The sequence below is a fragment of the Monodelphis domestica genome, chromosome 2, assembly GCF_027887165.1.
Source record: "Monodelphis domestica isolate mMonDom1 chromosome 2, mMonDom1.pri, whole genome shotgun sequence".
Classification (NCBI taxonomy): domain Eukaryota; kingdom Metazoa; phylum Chordata; class Mammalia; order Didelphimorphia; family Didelphidae; genus Monodelphis; species Monodelphis domestica.
In genome coordinates, this window is record NC_077228.1 from 213,715,553 (window position 1) to 213,734,418 (window position 18,866).

At 46.4% G+C, this 18,866-nt stretch overlaps 2 protein-coding genes across 11 annotated transcripts in view; both read left to right on the top strand.

The window, feature by feature from the left end:
- The first annotated feature begins 4,675 nt into the window (after nt 1–4,675).
- FDXR (ferredoxin reductase) lies at nt 4,676–16,588 on the top strand. The gene is made up of 12 exons (XM_007482678.3): nt 4,676–4,985; nt 5,880–5,977; nt 10,108–10,203; nt 10,452–10,574; nt 10,927–11,040; nt 11,629–11,730; nt 12,625–12,732; nt 12,908–12,992; nt 13,154–13,353; nt 13,613–13,784; nt 14,950–15,120; nt 16,001–16,588. The coding sequence occupies exons 1-12, from the start codon at nt 4,904–4,906 to the stop codon at nt 16,129–16,131; spliced, it is 1,482 nt and encodes a 493-aa protein (XP_007482740.3). The 5' UTR covers nt 4,676–4,903; the 3' UTR covers nt 16,132–16,588.
- Nucleotides 16,589–16,614: 26 nt separating this feature from the next.
- GRIN2C (glutamate ionotropic receptor NMDA type subunit 2C) overlaps nt 16,615–18,866 on the top strand; it is a 35,337-nt gene continuing 33,085 nt past the window's right edge. For 4 of the 10 annotated variants that reach the window (XM_056817185.1, XM_056817189.1, XM_056817192.1 and 1 more), the window contains exon 1: nt 16,615–17,896. The gene's annotated coding sequence lies outside the window, so the exon portion shown is untranslated. Of the gene's footprint in view, nt 18,146–18,866 lie in introns of all 10 variants that reach the window. The other 6 variants (XM_056817195.1, XM_056817194.1, XM_056817187.1 and 3 more) reach the window with 6 other exon arrangements.

The window sequence follows — 18,866 nt, forward strand, 5'->3', positions numbered from 1 at the left end:
GCATCCTTGTTTCACTCCTGAGCTTAATGGGAATGCATCTAGTTTATCCCCATTGCAGATGATGTTTGCTGATGGTTTTAGATATATACTGCTTATTATTTTTAGGAACAACCCTTCTATTGCTATGCTTTCTAGTGTTTTTAATAGGAATGGGTGTTGTATTTTATCAAAGGCTTTTTCTGCGTCTATTGAAATAATCATGTGATTTTTGTTGGTTTGCTTGTTGATGTGGTCAAGTATGTGGATGGTTTTCCTAATATTGAACCAGCCCTGCATCCCTGGTATAAATCCTACTTGATCATGGTGAATGACTCTTCTGATCACTTGCTGGAGTCTTTTTGCTAGTATCCTATTTAAGATTTTTGCATCTATATTTATTAGGGAGATTGGTCTATAATTTTCTTTCTCTGTTTTTGGCCTGCCTGGCTTTGGAATTAGTACCATGTTTGTGTCATAAAAGGAATTTGGTAGAACTCCCTCTTTGCTTATTATGTCAAGTAGTTTGTATAGTATTGGGGTTAGTTGTTCTTTGAATGTTTGATAGAATTCACTGGTGAATCCATCAGGCCATGGGGATTTTTTCTTAGGAAGTTCTTTGATGTCCTGTTGGATTTCTGTTTCTGATATGGGATTATTTAAGAAATCTATTTCTTCTTCTGTTAGTCTAGGCAATTTATATTTTTTTAGATATTCATCCATATCACCTAGGTTGGTGTATTTATTGCAGAGCTTGTGGATAGTTTCCATTTGGGGAGGCATGTTTTGATTTTGTTTGGATTTCATCCTCATTCTCTTCTTTTCCTTGGGTACTCCCTCCATAAAAGTTTTCAATAGTCACTTTTTCCCCCCTTTCTTCTTGAAGGCTTGATTTTGGGACATGTGAGCCATCCCTTTGGTGGTTTTATTCCCCTTTCCTTTTTGGTCTGGGGCCTGGGTGATATGGGCGGGTTTTCTGTGAATTTAGGTTTCCTCAGACTAGTTCTTCCCAGCCTCCGAGGTTTCTTAGAGCGCTGGGCCCCTGTGTTCAGCCCAACCACCCAGGGGATCAGCGTAGCCCGCCCAGGTGTTCAGCTCCGCCCAGGTGCTCAGTGCAACTGCCCCGGAGTTCCGCAGCCCACTGTGTTCAGCTCAGGATTCTCCTGTGAAACCACCCTGAGAGGTCGTTTCCTTGCAGTCTTTAGATCCCAAGGACCCTGGTGTGCCCCCCCAGACAGAGACGCTTCTCACTCACTAGCTGTCCCAGTGAGCGCTCTGATAGCTTACTCTGGTTTGGTGGGGGAGAGGGGCGGATCAGTTCACATTTTTGTGTGAGCTTTTCCTCCTCCTTATAGTATGGAAATGTTCAAACCCCACGTACCTTCGTTCCTGTGGGATACTGGAGAGTCCCTCCGTTCTTCCAAAGGTGATTTTTATGCTCTTTTGAGGTAGTCTATTTCCTTCGGTGCTGGGGAGAGGAAGAAAGTTGCGTCTAGATTGCAGCCATGTTTACCCCGAAGTCCTTATCATTTCTTATAGCACAATAGTAGTCCATTACCAACATGTACTATAATTTATTCGGTCATTCCCCTATTGATGGACAACCTCTCAGTTTCATATTCTTTGCTGCTACAAAAAGAGCATCTATACATATTTTTGTACAAGTCAGTTCTTTGCCCTTTTTTAATTACCTCTTTGGAATACAGACCCAGTAGTGGTTTCACAGGATCAAAGGGTATGCACAGTTTTATAGCCCCTTGGGCATAGTTTTGAATTGTCCTCTAGAATGGTTGGATCAGTTCACAAGATTTTCATCTTTTAAAGAAATCAAAACTATTAATAAGCACATGAAAAAGTGTCCTAAATCTCTTATAATCAGAGAAATGCAAATAACAACAACTCTGAGGTATCACCTCACACCTAGCAGATTGGCTAACGTGACAGCAAAGGAAAGTAATGAATATGGGAGGGGGTGTGGCAAAGTTGGGACATTAATTCATTGCTGGTGGGCTTGTGAATTGATCCAACCATTCTGGAGGGCAATTTGGGACTATGCCCAAAGGGCGCTAAAAGACTGTCTGCCCTTTGATCCAGCCATAGCACTGCTGGGTTTGTACCCTGTAGCATTCCAGGCATATTCACATCTAAGAAATATGAATGATGTATGGATATTGCATTATCAGACACATGGTTGAACTCTGATATTTGTGAGCGGACTCTTGACCTAGCCATGCTGCCTTTGTTCAGGGCAAACTCATTAACATTCAGCTGCTGAGCAAAACTCATTTGCAAAAGCTGTGGGTTGAAGTCAGCACTCCCAGAAGGTGTTCTCATTACCATTGCATCCAATGTGAATCAACTATGCTTTGTTACTTATTCATTGAGCACCTCCCAATCCACACTGGAATAAATATGGGAAGTGGTCCCCTGATCTTTCTGTTGGATTTCCATTCTCACGCTTGATACTCTTTTCCTCTTTTCTATCTAGGAACTCTTGCTTCCACAAGTTCTATTATTTCTTACATTTTCCTTTAATTATTTTTCTAAGGAAAATGTCATCAGGGACCAGTGCCGCTCCCTACTTAAATTAACTTGTCCGTGTCTCTTTATTTATCACCCATTTTCTCAGACTCCTTGCTCCTTCTTGAGCCCAAACCCACTAAGGAAAATTTTTATGTAATAGCCGCTGGCCAGTCTGTTATATACCCCAAAGAGATAATAAGGAAAAAGACTTGTACAAGAATATTCATAGTTGCACTCTTTGTGGTGGTAAAAAATTGGAAAATGAGGAGATGCCCTCCAATTGGGGAATGGCTGAACAAATTGTGGTATCTGTTGGTGATGGAATACTATTGTGCAAAAAGGAATAATAAAGTGGAGGAATTCCATGTGAACTGGAACGACCTCCAGGAATCGATACAGAGTGAGAGGAGCAGAACCAGGAGAACATTATATACAGAGACTGATACACTGTGGTACATTCGAATGTAATGGACTTCTCCATTAGTCTCAATGCAGTGATCCTGAACAACTTGAAGGGATTTATGAGAAAGAACACTATCCACATTCAAAGGGAAAACTGTGGGAGTAGAAACACAGAAGAAAAACAACTGCTTGATCACATGGATCGAGGGGGATATGATTGGGGATGTAGACTGTAAATGATCACCCTAGTACAAACATCAACAACATGGAAATAGGTTTTGATCAAGGACACATGTAAAACCCAGAGGAATTGCACATCTGTTACAGGAGCGGTTAGGTGGAGGGGAGGGAAGGAACATGATTCTTGTAACCAGGGGGAAATGTTCTAAATTGACTAATTAAATAAAAATTTCAAAACACTAACAACACCCCCCCCCCAACAAGACTTCCATCTTTAATGAAGAACAGGAAATCCCTGAGCTTCAGTTTCTTCATCTATAGAATGGATGTACATCTCCAGTACCTATCTTTCCGGTTTATTGTGAGGTTCAAATAAGATAGTGTAATTACTTTGCAAATCTTAAAAACAAACAAACAATAAAAATCTTGATACTTTGATACTGGATAGCTTCCCCTCATTCCCTTGGCTCCTGATGATTGAATATTAAGCAGAGTCCAGTAAAAATCTTGCTCAGAAATTTACTAGCTTTATCTCCAGAGTTTTTTGGTCAATAAAGTTATTGATTGATTGTGTGACCTTGGGTAAATTGCTTCATTCTGTTTCCTTATTTGTAAAAGTTACTAGCACATTTGTTACTTGTCTCCAGGATTGTTAAAAGAAAAGCATTTTAGGAGGTTGCTGGGTAGCTCATTGAGAGCCAGGCTTAGAGATGGGAGGTCCTAGGTTCAAATTTGACCTCAGACACTGCCTAGCTGTGTGACCCTGGGCAAGTCACTTAACCTCCATTGCCTAGTCCTTACCACTCCTCTGTCTTAGAATCCATAGTATTGATTATAAGGTGGAAAGGTTTTAAAAATAAATAAAAGAGGAAAGCATTTTGTAAACCAGATGCTATAGAAATGGCAGTAGTTATTTTTATTATCTGAAACCAAAAGGCCCCAGGGTTACACTAAAATGGGAACAGACGAGGTGCTGCAGATAGAGCCCCAAGGGTTTAGTGTTAGTTCTGCCACAGTGACAAAATATATGTGACTTTGAATTCCACTCCGTGCCTCAATTTTCTCATCTGTAAAAAGGGTAACTTTAAGTACTCTTCCAGCTCTGAGAAGTCATATACTTCAGAGACAGGGCATACACAATTCCCTACTTTGGAAAGAAGTAATATGCGATTGAACCTGAGGTGAGGAGAATAGAGAGGAGGGGAGAGATGCCGGAGGGATGGTAAAGTCGACCCAGTCCGGTATAGTAGCCCAGGAAAAAGTGGTAAGGAAAGTCATCCCCGACCTTCTAGGATTAATCACCCAACTATGGTACTAAGAATCCTTTTAAGGATTGGCTGGGACTAGGCTCAGTCTGATCTTTGGAACGAATCATAGAAAGACAAGGCGGGGAAAATCTTTATCTTGGGCCCAATCTCGACTCCCTTAGTGAAGGGGGCGGGGCAAATCAGAACGCTCGTTCTCATTGGCTGAGGTCTGTGCCCAGCATAGTTTTGGAGGCAGGAAAGTTATCCTTCCCCCTTATTCCCTTAGCTACTGATGATTGGCTCAAATGAGCATTAAGGCCGCCCATGTAACGTCAGATTCCTGTCTTCTCCCGGAAGCTGGGGTGGGGGTGGGACTGTGCAAGACGGAAGGTGGAGCTCTAGGACGGGGCACCACCCAGAAGGGGGTGGGGCCATGATGGTTACCAGTAGTGTCCGCTGCGGGAAGGGCGGGGTCTCGGTGTTGACGAGAGAGTGGGCGGGATGGGCCGGGGCTTCTGGAAGCCCTAAGGTCTCGGTCTAGTTTCCCACAGGTACTCCTTTCTCCCTGGCCCTCCATGGCTCCCCGGGGCTGGGGCTGTTGGCGCTGGGCAGCGCAGCCGCGGGCCCGCCTGCTTTCTCCTGCTGCTGCCCCTCTCGGTACGGAATGGGCATCAATGGGGAGCGAATGGCGGGGGAGGGGAGGCTTCATCCCCAGAGGGCCCCGTTCCCCTCATCTGCAAGTCGGGAAACTGAGCCCTAGAGGTGCAGGGATCTTCCTGTCCGACGTCACCCCTGGAGAGTTAGTGGCTAGGTCGGGGCTGGAGCCCAGCCCCACTGACCCTCAGATCCGGACCCTTTGGAGATGGAGGGAGGGAACCCTTCAACATTTAGAGGGGGAGGGGGAATATTCAATAGGTGGGTGAGGGGCAAAGAGAGTTTCTGGGGCTTGTGGAAGTGATAACGTGACAGTTTAGGGCGTCTGCCATAGAGAAGGTAAGGGAGCAGAGAGAGAGAGAGAGAGAGAGAGAGAGTGTGTGTGTGTGTGAATAATAGAATATGTGTGGAAGTGCAGTGTAAAGACCTTGTGGAGGAGGGAATGGAAGTGAAATAGAAGAATGGGTGAATGAATGAACATAGAAGGAAAGAGAATGGAACAGAAGAAAGATGGGTGAATGCATTGGAGCTGAGATATTATAGGAGGGGAGAGGGAGGGAAGATGGGTACACAAGAGAAAAAGATGAATGAATGTGTTGGAGGTGAGATACTCAGGCCTTATATGTATTTGTGTGTGATAGAGAGAAAGAGAGAAAAATGAAGTATAATGGTTCTCCCATGAGCTGCTGATTTTTCATGGGCTTTGAGGTTCAGGACTGGCTGGGGATTGTAGAGGGAAAGTGACAGGACAAAGGATAGGCTGCAAAGGAAGGGTGAGGAGAAGAAAACTGTGGGATCTATAGAAGGTTGGTGCTGAAGATGACTTCTGCATGTGAGGAGATAGATATCTGTGGCATAAGATGAGATGTGTCTAACCTTACACCTTCCCATACACAGGTTTCCGCCAACTGCTCTCTACAGTAGAGCTGGTCCCTCACATCTGTGTGGTGGGCAGTGGTCCAGCTGGTTTTTATACTGCCCAACACCTACTAAAGGTATGTGACTCTTCCTTGTCTGTCATCTTCCCTTGTCTAGCTCCTTCAAGAGGTCAAGAGACAGAGAATTCTAGCATTCTATTCATGGAAAGACTTCAACAAATTTCCCAGATTCTGGATGGTAAAGTTCACTTTTTCTCCACAAGTTTCTCATATGTAAAAGGAGAATGTTGTAATATATGAGCTCTCAGAATTCTTATAGGCCTAATAATCCTGTTTCTATGGATTCCTCTCACATACTCCTTATCTTTTCCAACCATCTTGGGCCACCACAGAATGCCCCTGGGGTCTCTTGGAATGCATCTTGCCTGGCTAATGCTGATTTGGTAGGGTATTCCCACCTATCCCCTGATGCTGGCCAATGTGAGGGAGAGGTTACCTAATTTAGGTTATCATCATTTCAACCATCCTAGTTCTTCTTGCAGTTAGTTCCAGTTCCAAGCCTTCTCTATCTCTTTCCTTTCATCTCAGAACTGCCCCTAACCATCTACCATTCCAATCCTGTTTCTCTGTCCTTTCACCATAGTCCGTCCCTAAACTTAGGATCATAAACTATTAAAATTTTAAGAGATCACACAGACCATCTAATCTATCCCCTTTATTTTACATTACATTACATTACAGATGAACCTAGAGAAGTGAAAGGAGTAACTCAATGTCACAAAGTTTGGTGGTGGTAGTAAAATTGAGAAGAGAACCCAGGTCTCCCTATTCCCAAACCATTGCTCTTTCTACTAAAACTATGCTGCTCCATAACTCCTCAACACCCCCTCCTCAGGATGTTTTTCTGGTTCATCTTTGTAGGTGAAGGCTGAGATTTTCATGCTGAAGTCATTGGCCTTGGTGAGCAGAGCCCCAAGGCTGCCTGTTCCCCTTGAGTTTCAGGGCCAGCTCCCTGCTTAGAAGAAGGGAGGGAGGTGGAGAAATAGAAATTAATAAAGATGTGTCTAATATGACACAATTAAAGGTCTAAAAAGAAGCCCTGTACTGTGCTCTGAGCATATATGGATGAAACATCTGACATAATCCCTGCCCTTAAGGGCCTTAAAGTATATTTGGGGAAACAGTGGAATAAATAGTCAGGGACACTTACACAGGATAAAAAAAGGTAAATTAATGGTTGAAATAGAATGTGTGAGTGCTGAAGAGAACCAGAATGTCAGGTGAGGGATATGTAGTCCTGGAGAAAGTGAATTATGGGCTATGCTTTGGTTCAGATTTTTTTTTTAACACAAATAAGCAGTTTATTACTGATATTTATGTAAAGTTGCTAAAAAGTAAGCCAAAACCTCTAATGCCATACATAAGGATTGGGATATTGTAATTAGACACAAAGGACAAGCAGCTCCTAGAACTCATTGGAATTAGTATTTTTACCATGACTATAATACATCTTTATAGTTTTCCCTTCTCATAGTCATTGTCAGTGTTTACAGATTTCCCTTATATGGTAGGGGAGTCTTGACTGTGTGAGAAGGGGCAAACAATGAAAGCAGCTACAAGAAAAAGGCCAAAATTGGAGGGGGGGGGATCAAGTTGAGTGAGACACCAAATCTGCCCCTTGCATTTGGGCTTCTTAATTAAGTATGAATTTTCAGGTTCTGAGCCCTTATAAGCCTTATTTTGAGGAGAAAATTATAAATCTGAATCTTGGTAAGAGATAGAGAAAGAAGGTTTGGTTTGGGAAATTGTGAATATATTATGTAGGGCACAGTGTTAACTACTAAACAAACAGAGAGATACAAGACAGGATCCCTGTCCTGAAGGAGTTTAGAATCTAGTCAGAGACAGGACATATAAAAGTGGATTTAGCAATTAAGTAATTAAATGCTCAGCCACAGTAGTGAAGAAAGAAGAGATAGACCAGACTTCATGAGGCTCAGTCTAATAAGAGTCTAATAAGATATGTTATAAAAGAAAAACATGCATGAAAAATTAAAATTAATTTTATATATTGACTTTAATCACTGAAAAAATAATGATGGATCAAGGCAGAATGTATTGAAGTCATATAAATGTTGCAGAGAGTAAATGGAATAAAGAGAAAGGAGAGAGAAATTACTGGGGGGCTGGGATGGACTGAACAGAGAAGGTGGAGCTTCATGTGGACCTTGAAAGATAGACAGGACTTAGATAAGTGAAGAGGAAGTTGGGAAGGGCATTCTTAGCTGGGGAATGTCAAAAATCAGTTATGGGGGGCAGCTGGGTAGCTTGGGGGATTGAGAGCCAGGCCTAGAGATGGGAGGTCCTAGGTTCAAATCTGGCCTCTGACACTTCCCAGCTGTGTGACCCTGGGCAAGTCACTTAACCCCCATTGCCTAGCCCTTACCACTATTTTGCCTTGGAACCAACACACAGTATTTATTCCAAGACAGAAGGTAGGGGTTTTTAGTTAATAAATTTTTTTTTAAAGCAGTTATGAATGGTATCCATGATTTACGGGCATAGGAAGTCAAGAGCTGGAAGAGACAGATAATATCCATTCCAGCAGATAGGGAAACAGAGGCCCTGAGAGTTCAGTGAAGTGATTTGCCTAAAAGTTGCTCAGCTGGGTATGTGTCTTCTCTACAGGTAGATTAGTGCTTTTGAGCCTATTTTATGTCATGTGTTTTGTGAGATCTCTTGAACAGGCCAGTTTGCTAGAAGGAAATTCACATGGAGGTACAGTGGAAGAGAAGGTTGGAGAGGCAGGTAGGAGCCTGATGGTGGAAGGTCATAAATGCCAGAATCAGGGATTTGGGACTCAATTCTGTAGTAATGTAGTAATGAAGCCATTGAAGCTTTTGATCAGATCTGTGCATTGGAAACACTAATCTGGAAACAGTGTATAGAGTAGTTGGGGAATAGCAATTGAGAGGAGGGGAAATCATGGACAGCCTTTACCAGACTACTGCAATCATCTTAGTAGTTAATGGACAGAGTCTAAACTAGGATTGTGACAAGTGAGAAAGGAAAGGGAGAGGGTATATTAGAGAGGTAATGCCAAAGAAGGATCAAGGGATCTTGGTAACAATTTGGGTATAAAGTCAGAAGGGAAGAAGGGTGATGGCTGACATTTTTGCCTGGACAAATAGTATTACTAAAAGCCATGATTTAGCATACTGTATATTGCTGCTCTGTGATAGGCAGAAGCATTAGAGAATGGCTCCTGGTGGAGTCATCAGAGCTGAGTTTCCAATTCAAAGTGACCTTCTGTTACTCGGTATGCCTGAGCCATCATCCAAGCCTTCTCTGTGCTTCAGAACAGGAAAATACTTAGATCACAGGGGATGTCTCCGTGATTCCCAAAACTCCAACAAAGAAAAAAAAAGTTTTCCTGACATGTGCAAGAAGATATCTCAGTTTCTCTTGCTGTGTATGCTACCCCTTTTCTCTTGTGTAGCCCTCAGGGCAAATAAAGATTCACTGGACTCCCTAGCCTTTCCAGTAGGCTTTAAGGGCATTATAGAGTAGAGCAGAGATGTCAAACAACACCAAAGTGCTGCCCAAACCAGATTAAAATGTGATTGGGAAATGTTTAACAAAATAAATGAAACCTAGCATTAATGTTAATTTATAGTTTTCTCAATCAGTATACAGCCTGCAATTGCAGAGAACCTTTCACAACCTCGTGGAATAGAGTTCCTCTTCCCAGGTGTTTGTAGCATACCATTCCTGCTGAGTACGCCAAAACACCTGGGAAGAGGAACTCTATTCCATGAGGTCATGAAAGGTTCACTGCATGCAAGGATCCATTTCTATTTGAATTTGACACCATTGGTATAGGGAATATAATACTTGACTCAGAGCGGTGAAGATCTTGGTTTTAATCACACTTCAGATAGTTCCTAGCTGTGTGACCCTGGACAGGTCTCTTAACTTTTCTGAGCTATAGTTTCCTCATCTGTAGAATGATGATAATGACATCTGTTTCCTAGAGTTCTCATGAGGATCAAATAAAATAATGTATTGAAGTGCTTTGCAAACCTGGTCTTTGAATCTTCTACTAATTTGTTGAACTCAATTCTCTTGGGAGACAGATATAGTGACTCTTTACTTCCAGTTCTGCTGCTGATGGGGAAAGGGGGAAGGAGTCTCTGGTCAAAGATCTCCAATCACCATGCACCATGTGGGCTTCCATCTCTCCCTAGCACCATCCTCAAGCTCGAGTGGACATCTATGAGAAGCAGGTGGTGCCCTTTGGTTTAGTCCGCTTTGGAGTGGCTCCTGATCATCCAGAAGTGAAGGTGGGTTCCCTAGGGCTGGGAGTCCCCAAGGATTCAAGCCATGATGAGAAAGAGGCAAGAGCTCTGGCTGGGCACTGACTCTTTCCCTGGTCAGACATGCTCTAGGGCACCTCCCCCAGAGGAAGCAACCAAAGATTTCATAGTGGTTTCCTGATTCTAGAGACTGACATGTGTCCATAGGATATAGAACTGAGGGTGGCATAAGGATGGTTGGTCACATGGCACTCACTCCTCCTGCCCTCTGGCAGAATGTTATCAACACGTTTACCCAGACTGCCCACTCCACTCGATGTGCCTTCAGAGGCAATGTGACTGTGGGCAGAGATGTATCCGTGTCAGAGCTTCGGGATGCCTACCATGCTGTTGTGTTGGTAAGTAGATGGGGTGGATGGCTTGTGAGAGTTCAGAGGGGATCATAATAGGGAAGGGGACAGAGATTTGGAGAGATGGGACACTGGGATTCAGTATGGTTGTAGGGGGATAAGTCATAGATATGAAGGAAAGTAGGAGTAAATAGGAGATGCAAACAGTCTAAGGTATATTTGGATGTGAGGAGATATTGCCAAGGGCTGGAGAGATAGATTAATATACAAAGGGTTAAGTTGTTCCTGGGAACAATAGGAGATATCAGTGGGGTGAGGAGAATAGGACCATCAGTTGATCTGACTTTCTTAGTGAGTAATGTGGGCCCTTCATGGATCTGGGACACATTTCCTTCTACAGAGCTATGGGGCAGAGGATCACCGGACCCTGGGCATTCCAGGTGAGGAACTTCCCGGTGTACTCTCTGCCAGGGCTTTTGTGGGCTGGTACAACGGGTTACCTGAGAACCATAAGGTGAGTGTTGGAGGGAAAAGACATGTCTGCAGACTTCTTGGGGATGTAGTTCTTAGGCAAAGGCCAGATGTAGCCAGTGACCATCTCTACTTTGTTCGGACTGGGGAAGAAGTGCGGAAAGAGAAGAAAGAGAAATGGGGATGCTGGGGGGGGGGGGGGGAGGAGAAGGTGAGTCTCTCAATCTAAAGGGAAAATTAGCCAGCCACATAAGAAAGACAGAGAAAACTTTGAGTGCCTAAAGTACAGAGAGGACATTGAGGGAAGGGGCTTGATCAGAGGGGTGTGGTTTTCACAAGGAAGGCCTCTTAGAGGATGGGACAGGCTCTGAAGAAGGATATAAATTGGCATTGAGGATTGGGTTGATACACTAGTCAGTAAGTGCAGAGTCACAGGGGGAAATAGGCAAATAATTTGTGGGGGACAAGGAATAAAACTAGCTTAATCAGGGCATAGCACCTAAAGAAGGATGCCTGTGCCAGGCATAGAAAGGGGAATCCAGGACCTTCAAGGAGAGAGGGCTGGAGTGGACATGGAGGCACCTGCTTTGGCCTGGCCAAAGTTCCTCTCTCTGAATCATTTCCTCCTCAGCTGACACCTAACCTGAACTGTGATACGGCATTGATTCTGGGACAAGGGAATGTGGCTCTGGATGTGGCCCGGATTCTGCTGACCCCAATAGAGCTCCTAGAGGTGACTAGTGTTAGGGGAACAGGGAATGTGGAGGATGTATAGAGGGAATACTGCCTGGAGAGCTCACGTCTTACACCTCCTCCTCTACTCCTTCAGCCCCTCCCTGGGTCTCAGCCTTCCCTTTGTATTATGAAGGGCTCCACCTTTGATAGAAAGAAGAGAAGTTTGAGAACTAACCTCTATTCTAAGGAACTTTTTCTGTCCTGGGTTTGAATTGGACATAATATGGGTCATGACCACCAGGGGGAAGTGGTGCAATTTCTGACCAACCTGTTGTATCTAAGGTTCTGGAAGCTAAATGGAGGGAATTTTTAATTTTAGGTTTTATTTTTTATTTTATTTAGTCAATTTAGAACATTATTCCTTGGTTACAAGAATCATATTCTCCCCCCCCCCCCATAGCCGATGCACAATTCCACTTGGTATTACATGCGTTTTTGATCAGAACCTATTTCCATGTTGTTGATTTTTGCACTAGGATGTTCCTTTAGAGTCTACATCCACAGGCATATCCCCTTATGCAATCAAGCAGTTGTTTTTCCTCTGAATGTGGATTCTTTCTCATAGATCCGTCTGAGTTGTTCAGGATCACTGCATTGAGACTAATGGAGAAGTCCGTTACATTCAATTGTACCACAGTGTATCCATCTCTGTGTACAATGTTCTCCTGGTTCTGCTCCTTTCGCTCTGCATCACTTCCTGGAGGTTGTTCCAGTTCCCATGGAATTCCTCCAGTTCATTATTCGTTTGAACACAGTAGTATTCCATCACCAACATATACCACAATTTGTTCAGCCATTCCTCAATTGAAGGGCATACCTTCATTTTAATGGAAGGCATTTCTAACCCTTATTCCCAGTACCAGAAACCTTCAAGGGTCTTCTTGTCCTTCAGAAAACAGACATCACTGCAGACGCGCTGAGGGTGCTGAGACAGAGCCAAGTAAAAAGAGTGTGGATCGTGGGACGCAGGGGACCCCTGCAGGTGGCCTTTACCATCAAGGTTAGAAGGACTGGGGCTTGGTAAATAGTGTTCTAAGGAATTGAAATGTTACCTCCCTCCCACCCCCCCAAAGAATGGGATTGTGCTGGTGTCAGGGAATTGAGACCTTGGTCTTTCTTTTCCCTTGATACCCAACACATTCCTAATGACCCTTTGTGTTTCTAATGACTTCCAGGAACTCCGAGAAATGATTCACCTACCTAGAAGCCAGGCCCTTTTGGATCCTGCAGATTTCGAAGGCCTGGAAGACTTGATCAAAGGTAAGAGGCATTGGTTCTGGGTTCCTTGGTGATTGGAGCGGGAAGAGTTCAAGAGAGAAGCTGAGCTCCAAGATGGAAGTTGCCTCTCCCAGTTGGAATGAAGTTGAGGATTTGACCCTGCAGAAGTGGAGCAATCTCAGAACTTTTGTTGTTATTGGCAGAGGCCCCCCGTCCAAGGAAGCGGCTAACAGAGCTTCTGGTACAAACAGCTCTAAAGCCACCAAAGGGTGAGAAGGCTGATGGGAAAGCTGAGGCCCCTCGAGCCTGGGGCCTCCGATTCTTACGAAGTCCCCTGAAAGTGCTGCCCTCTCCAGATGGAGGTCGAGTTGCTGGGATCCGTCTGGCTGTCATGAAACTGGAGGTGAGTATAGAGAGGGGCCTCAGCTTTCCCCTTCCCTCCCTACTTATAGGAACTCTTTACTTTTCCTGGGGCCTTGAGGGAGTCCCTAATGGGGAGGATAAGGTATGAAACACTGACAGTGAGCTCTTTGTACTATTTCTGATTGTGAGGCGTAAGTCTGCACCTAGTTCTTAGGTGAGGTATGCTGTGGGCATCTCATTTATTTGCCTGCACACTCCACTCAGCCCTTGTCATGCCATATCCCTCTTATTTCCTGTAGGGCTCGGGTGAAAATGCTCAAGCAGTGCCCACAGGGGCAGTAGAGGATGTACCCTGTGGACTGGTGCTGAGCAGTGTTGGTTACAAAAGCCTTCCAATTGACCCCACTGTGCCCTTTGATCCCAAGCTTGGAATTATCCCCAACAGGAATGGTCGAGTGTCGGGGGCACCAGGTATGTATGTGTAAAGGTGGTGGTTTAAAAGTGGGAGAGAAGAAGAGATATGAGAAGGTACTGAGCAGGGTGACAATGAGTATGGAGCACTCTAAGGCCAAACTTCTTCAACCTTTCACTTGGTTTTGCCAAACTTTTTTTTTTTAATAAATTCCTTGTTACAAGGGATGGCTTTTTGGAAAGGGAATGGAGAAGGGATATTTTGGGAAATGTAAATGGAATAAAAACAAATATCTGTGAAAAGTTATTTGCAAGGAGATGGAGGAGAGAGAGGTTGTATGAGTATTTCCTAGGGAGAGTTACTGTGGAATGAAGCATGTAGACACATGAAGAGGAGGGAGAACAGTTGTATGTAGGAAGAGAGAAGAGCCACAAGACAGGGCTAAAAACACCTGGAGATAGACTGGGCCAGACAAAATTAAATCCAGCAAATATTTAAGCAGAATACTGCTAGATAGCCACTGGTGAGATAGACTTCCTTTTATATATTTTGTGTTTTAATTTTATTATAAATGTTATGTAACATTTCCCTTTTATGTAATATTTATATTTGAATGTAACCTTTTTGAGGATCAGGACTGTGTTTTTGCTTATATTTGTATGCTGATTGACTGACCCACCATTCTCTCACGAATCTCTTAGAGAGAAATGGTAGATTGGAGTATGTGACACACAGATAACACAGGAGGGAGCAGCTAGGTGGCTCGGTAGATAGAGAGCCAGGCCTGGAGCTGAGTATGAGTAGACCTGGCCTCAGACACTTCATAGCTGTGAGTCTCTGAGCAAGTCACTTAACTCCCACCGCCTAGTGCTGGCAGCTTTCCTGTCTTGGAATTGATACTTAGTATGGATTCTAAGACAGAAGGTAAGGATTTATTTTTTAAAGAGAGTGAGGAGAGAGTGAGAGTCCAACAGGTGGTGGAGGCAGCATAGGAAAGGCAGAAAAATGGGAAGACAGTATGTACAAAGTGGAGGCAGTCATCCTTTGATCGGAGTACAGAGTAGGAGCCAGGAAGTATGAGATAAGGTAGGGTGGCACCAGATTGCATAGGGCTTTGAATGCCAGAGTGAGCCCGGCTATTGCAGATGTGTCTGTGTGGAGGCAAGACATGTGCCCAGACCCCTAGCCTCAGCTTTGCTTGCTCCCTTTCTTCCTTATCCCTAGGGCTGTACTGCAGTGGCTGGGTTAAGAGAGGTCCCTCAGGTGTCATCGCCACCACCATGAATGACGGATTCCTCACTGGCCAGGTCCTGCTCCAAGACCTTGAGGAGGGAGTGCTACCCATTGGCCCCAAGCCGGGCTACTCCAGCATAGAGCCCCTACTCAAAAATCGAGGTACTGCCCCTGGCAGTAGACATAAGGAGCCTGCCGAATTGATGTAGAGGCTGGAGTCAGTGGATTTCGAGGATGGGAAAAAACTATGGGAAGTAAAGGAGCATGGGAGAGAGGAGGAACCAAAAGCAGAATTAGGGGTAGTGAGCAAGGCTCAGTCCAGTGGGTTTATTAAGAGCCTACCTGACTTCAGATACTTCCTAGCTGTGTGACCCTAAGGCAAGTCACAATCCCAATTTCTACTCTTCTGCCTTGAAATCGATAGTTAGTGTTGATTAAAAGATAGCAGGTAAATGTTAAAAAAAAAAGAGAGGAGGGACAGGTAGATAGCTCAATGAGTAGAGAATCCAGGCTTGAAGATGGGAGGCCCTGGATTCAATTCAAAACCTCAGATTTTGAATTGAAAACTTCCTAGCTATGAGATTGTGAGCAAGTCACTTAACCTTGGTTGGCCAGCCCTTACCATTCTTCTGCCATGGAACTATACTTGGTATGAATTTTAAGACAGAGGATAAGGGTTAGGTCAAGTTTTTTTTGTTGTTGTTTTTTAAGAGCCTACTGTGTGCTAGTTTTTGGTGCTACAAAGACAAGTTTGAGAGACCAATTAGGAGGCCATTGCAGTAGATTGGGCAAGAAGTCAGATGTTGTAGAGAATACATGGCAAGATTTGGCAACTCTTGGCTAAGAGGGGTAGGAGAGGAGTAGAGGACAGGGCTGGAGCTGGGAGAAGCAGAAATAGAGATGTTTGGGGCAGATGAATAGGAGATTCTGTTCTGCACAGGCTGGGATGAGGGAGAAGAGGCAGAAAGGAAATGTGGAAGTGTATCATTGGGGCAATTCTGGCAGGCTTGACCTGAGTCCTCCTCTTTTTTTCCTACTCCAGGAGTCCAGCCTGTCTCCTTTGAGGACTGGGAGAAGCTGGATGCAGAAGAGGTGGCTCAGGGCCAGGCAGCTGGGAAGCCTCGGGAAAAACTGGTGGATCCTCAACAGATGCTGCAGCTGATAGGACACTGACTCTTCAGCTCTGGCCCAGGCCCCAAAATGTGGCCTGAGTGATGCAAGAATGTGACCTGACCTGGGCTGGGCCAGAGAAGGGGCAAGGAAGGACAAAGGACAGTCTGCCCTTGAGCCCTGTCCTTGCTGCCTCCCTCCTTCCACTCCTTTTTCTCAGGGGTCCCCATTGCCTCCAGTCCCCACCCCCCAACTGCTTTTTGTTTTTAGCATCTTCTGTTTCAGTCTCTAGCATTTGGATCACTTGGGAAGGAGTGTGGGGAGGGACAGTTCCGGGTCTGTCTGCATCCCCAGCAGCCTCAGCTTCCATCTGGGTTCTACCCCAGACATTCTTCTGCCCACTTTCATCCCAACCCATCCTTCATCTGACTGGCCTGGGCAGTGGGAGGAGGCTCAGGTGTCAGGAACCAAGGTGGAAGAAGAGGAATAAAGGTGGAAATAAAGAACTTTGTGAGATGTTCTTTGGATTCCTGTCCACATTATCCTCTCAATAGCCCTTGGCCTTGCATGGCCACCAGGTGGTGCTCTGTCTCCCCTGTAGAGGCCCCCTCCTTACTGTTTTTGGGTCTAGGGTCAATGGGGGACCCAGGCCCCTTCCCCGAAATTCTTTGCCACTCCCAATCTTCTGTCTTTGCCTCCAAAAAGGATGACTTCTTTTTGTGGTACGGGCCTGTGGCAGCCCTTGTGAAGTGCAGGGACTTCCAAGGGGAAGAATGTTTATTTTAAAGAATGGAAAGCCGTGCTAGATCTCAGAGCATAGTGAAAATAGTTCTCAGGGTCTCCAAGTGAATCCTTCAATAGTGGAGGCTGAGTAGCCCCAGTCAGCCTCATCTCCCTCAGGCTTTCATTGGCTTCTCCTAGGCTGTTCACATTGGGTTCCGGAGGAGGGGGAGGAAGAGGAAAGGCAGAGCCGGGTGGGAGCTGTCCTTCATCTCTCCCTGGTCACAAGGACTTGCCGTCCAGCCTTTCCATCTGTGTGGGGTACCCCTCCTCCCGCCTGGAGCGCCTTCAGCTCTTGCCGTCATTGATCCCGCCTTCCACTCGACAGTTCAAGCCCCTTTTTGAAGTTGGGGGGGGGGGGTCACTCCTAGAGCTCAGGAAACGGTGTGTTTTCTAGAAAAGAAGAGATCCAAAGCGCAGAAAAGAAGCCAGGAGTCCTGGCCCCCCACGGCCTCTTTTTTCTGACTCCCCCTCCTGGTAGCTTCCCTTCCCCAAATGGATTGACGAGGAGGTGGGCCGAAAGGATCGAAGCACCCGCCTTAAGGCCGAATCAAAGTGGTTTGAGGAGCCCAAGCGGTCCAGCCCTGTCTTCCGGCTGATTCCGGGCTGGCTCAGGGAGCAGAAGGGGGGCTGCGCTCCGAGGGACTGGCGGGCGGGGGGGTGAGGGGGCGTGGAGGCGGAGAGAACCGATGCCCCAGCAGGACTTGCCAGGGACTAGGCAACCTCGGCAGTCGACTCGGTCACATTTAAACTGGCGAGCGAAGCGCAGCTGGAAGGACCAGCCTAGTCCCTGGAGCCAGGGAGCGAGGGGGACGAGGGCCGGGGGCATGAAGTCCCGGGGAGGGCCCAGCCCAGCTCGTCTGATAGGGGCGCCAGAGTGCCTGGGCTTGGTTCCCAACTGAACGCTCGCAGTGCCCCTCTGGAGTCACAGGGAGCCCTTGGCTGGGCGGCCGAAGGCTAAGTATCAGAGTCGCGGGTCTCTGTGAAGTGTAGGAGGCGAAGGCGCAAGAAGACGGGCGGACGGGTGCAGCGCCCCTTCTTTTCTAGGGTGAGTGCACCGCAGGAGGCGGGGCGGGCCAGCAACCCCAGGTTGGGGGGCGGCGGCAACTTCACCACCAACTTAGGGTTCCTGGGGCTGGGGATCCAGTCGGAGATGGGGCAAAGGACTGCGGAGACCTAGGCAAAAGGATACCCGGAGAACTCTGGAGCGCGCACGGTCCTGCTCTGTTCCTGGAAGAAGGACAGCAAGCTGGAAGGGAGCACTCGGACCAAAGACCTGGGGGATCTACTGGAGACTGTGAGCCCGGGAGAGGGGAGCGCGGTGCAGAGCAGCAGAGAGCAAGGGGACATACAGGAGAAAAACGAGCTGGGAGGGGACGCCCTGGGGACGCGAGGAAGGACGTGAGCAGAGGCCCTGAACAGCGCTCGGCGCTGGGTCTAGTCGGCCTGCGGGGGCGAGAAGGAATACGAGAGGTCCCTTCGCTGGCTTAGCCTGGGGCAGGTGGGACTGGGAGGAGGTGACCGGGTACCCAAGTGGTCAAACTGCCTGCATGAGTCTCCAGCCCCCGCCTCACATCCCACCCAGCCAACTGTTGCCAACAGTGGGGTCCCACGCTACAAACCTTGACTACATCTGGTTCGAGCCCAGGGAACCGGATCGGGTGGGAGGTGACGAGAAGTCCGCCTGTCCCCACCTAGGAACAGTCTCCTTGGGATAGTGTCGGAACCTCTATCATCCCGCCAGTTCGCTCTCTGTCCTTCCCCGCCAGTCCCCGCTTTTTCCCTCTCTCCTTTCCCTCGTCCCTCCACGTATTGTCTGCTCTCAGAAACCAGAGACTCCACGACTTGTTGGGGTTGGGGGGATGGCATCGCAGATGTGTAAGATCTTCCCCTCCCAACCCTAAAGACCGACCCGAGGACAAGAAAGGAAGAAGGGGGGGGGGGGGCAGTGTGTGCTAGGCGAGCGCTGGGCACCAGGCTGACTTGGAAGCTGCTGGGAGCTGTGGGTCCCTCTATTT

Excerpts from the sequence above, each read along its gene's own strand:
- FDXR (XM_007482678.3), top strand. The coding sequence starts at position 4,904 with ATGGCTCCCCGGGGCTGGGGCTGTTGGCGCTGGGCAGCGCAGCCGCGG. Across the intron at positions 4,986-5,879 it reads TCCTGCTGCTGCCCCTCTCG|GTTTCCGCCAACTGCTCTCT; the intron begins GTACGGAATGGG and ends TCCCATACACAG. Across the intron at positions 11,731-12,624 it reads CCCCAATAGAGCTCCTAGAG|AAAACAGACATCACTGCAGA; the intron begins GTGACTAGTGTT and ends CTTGTCCTTCAG.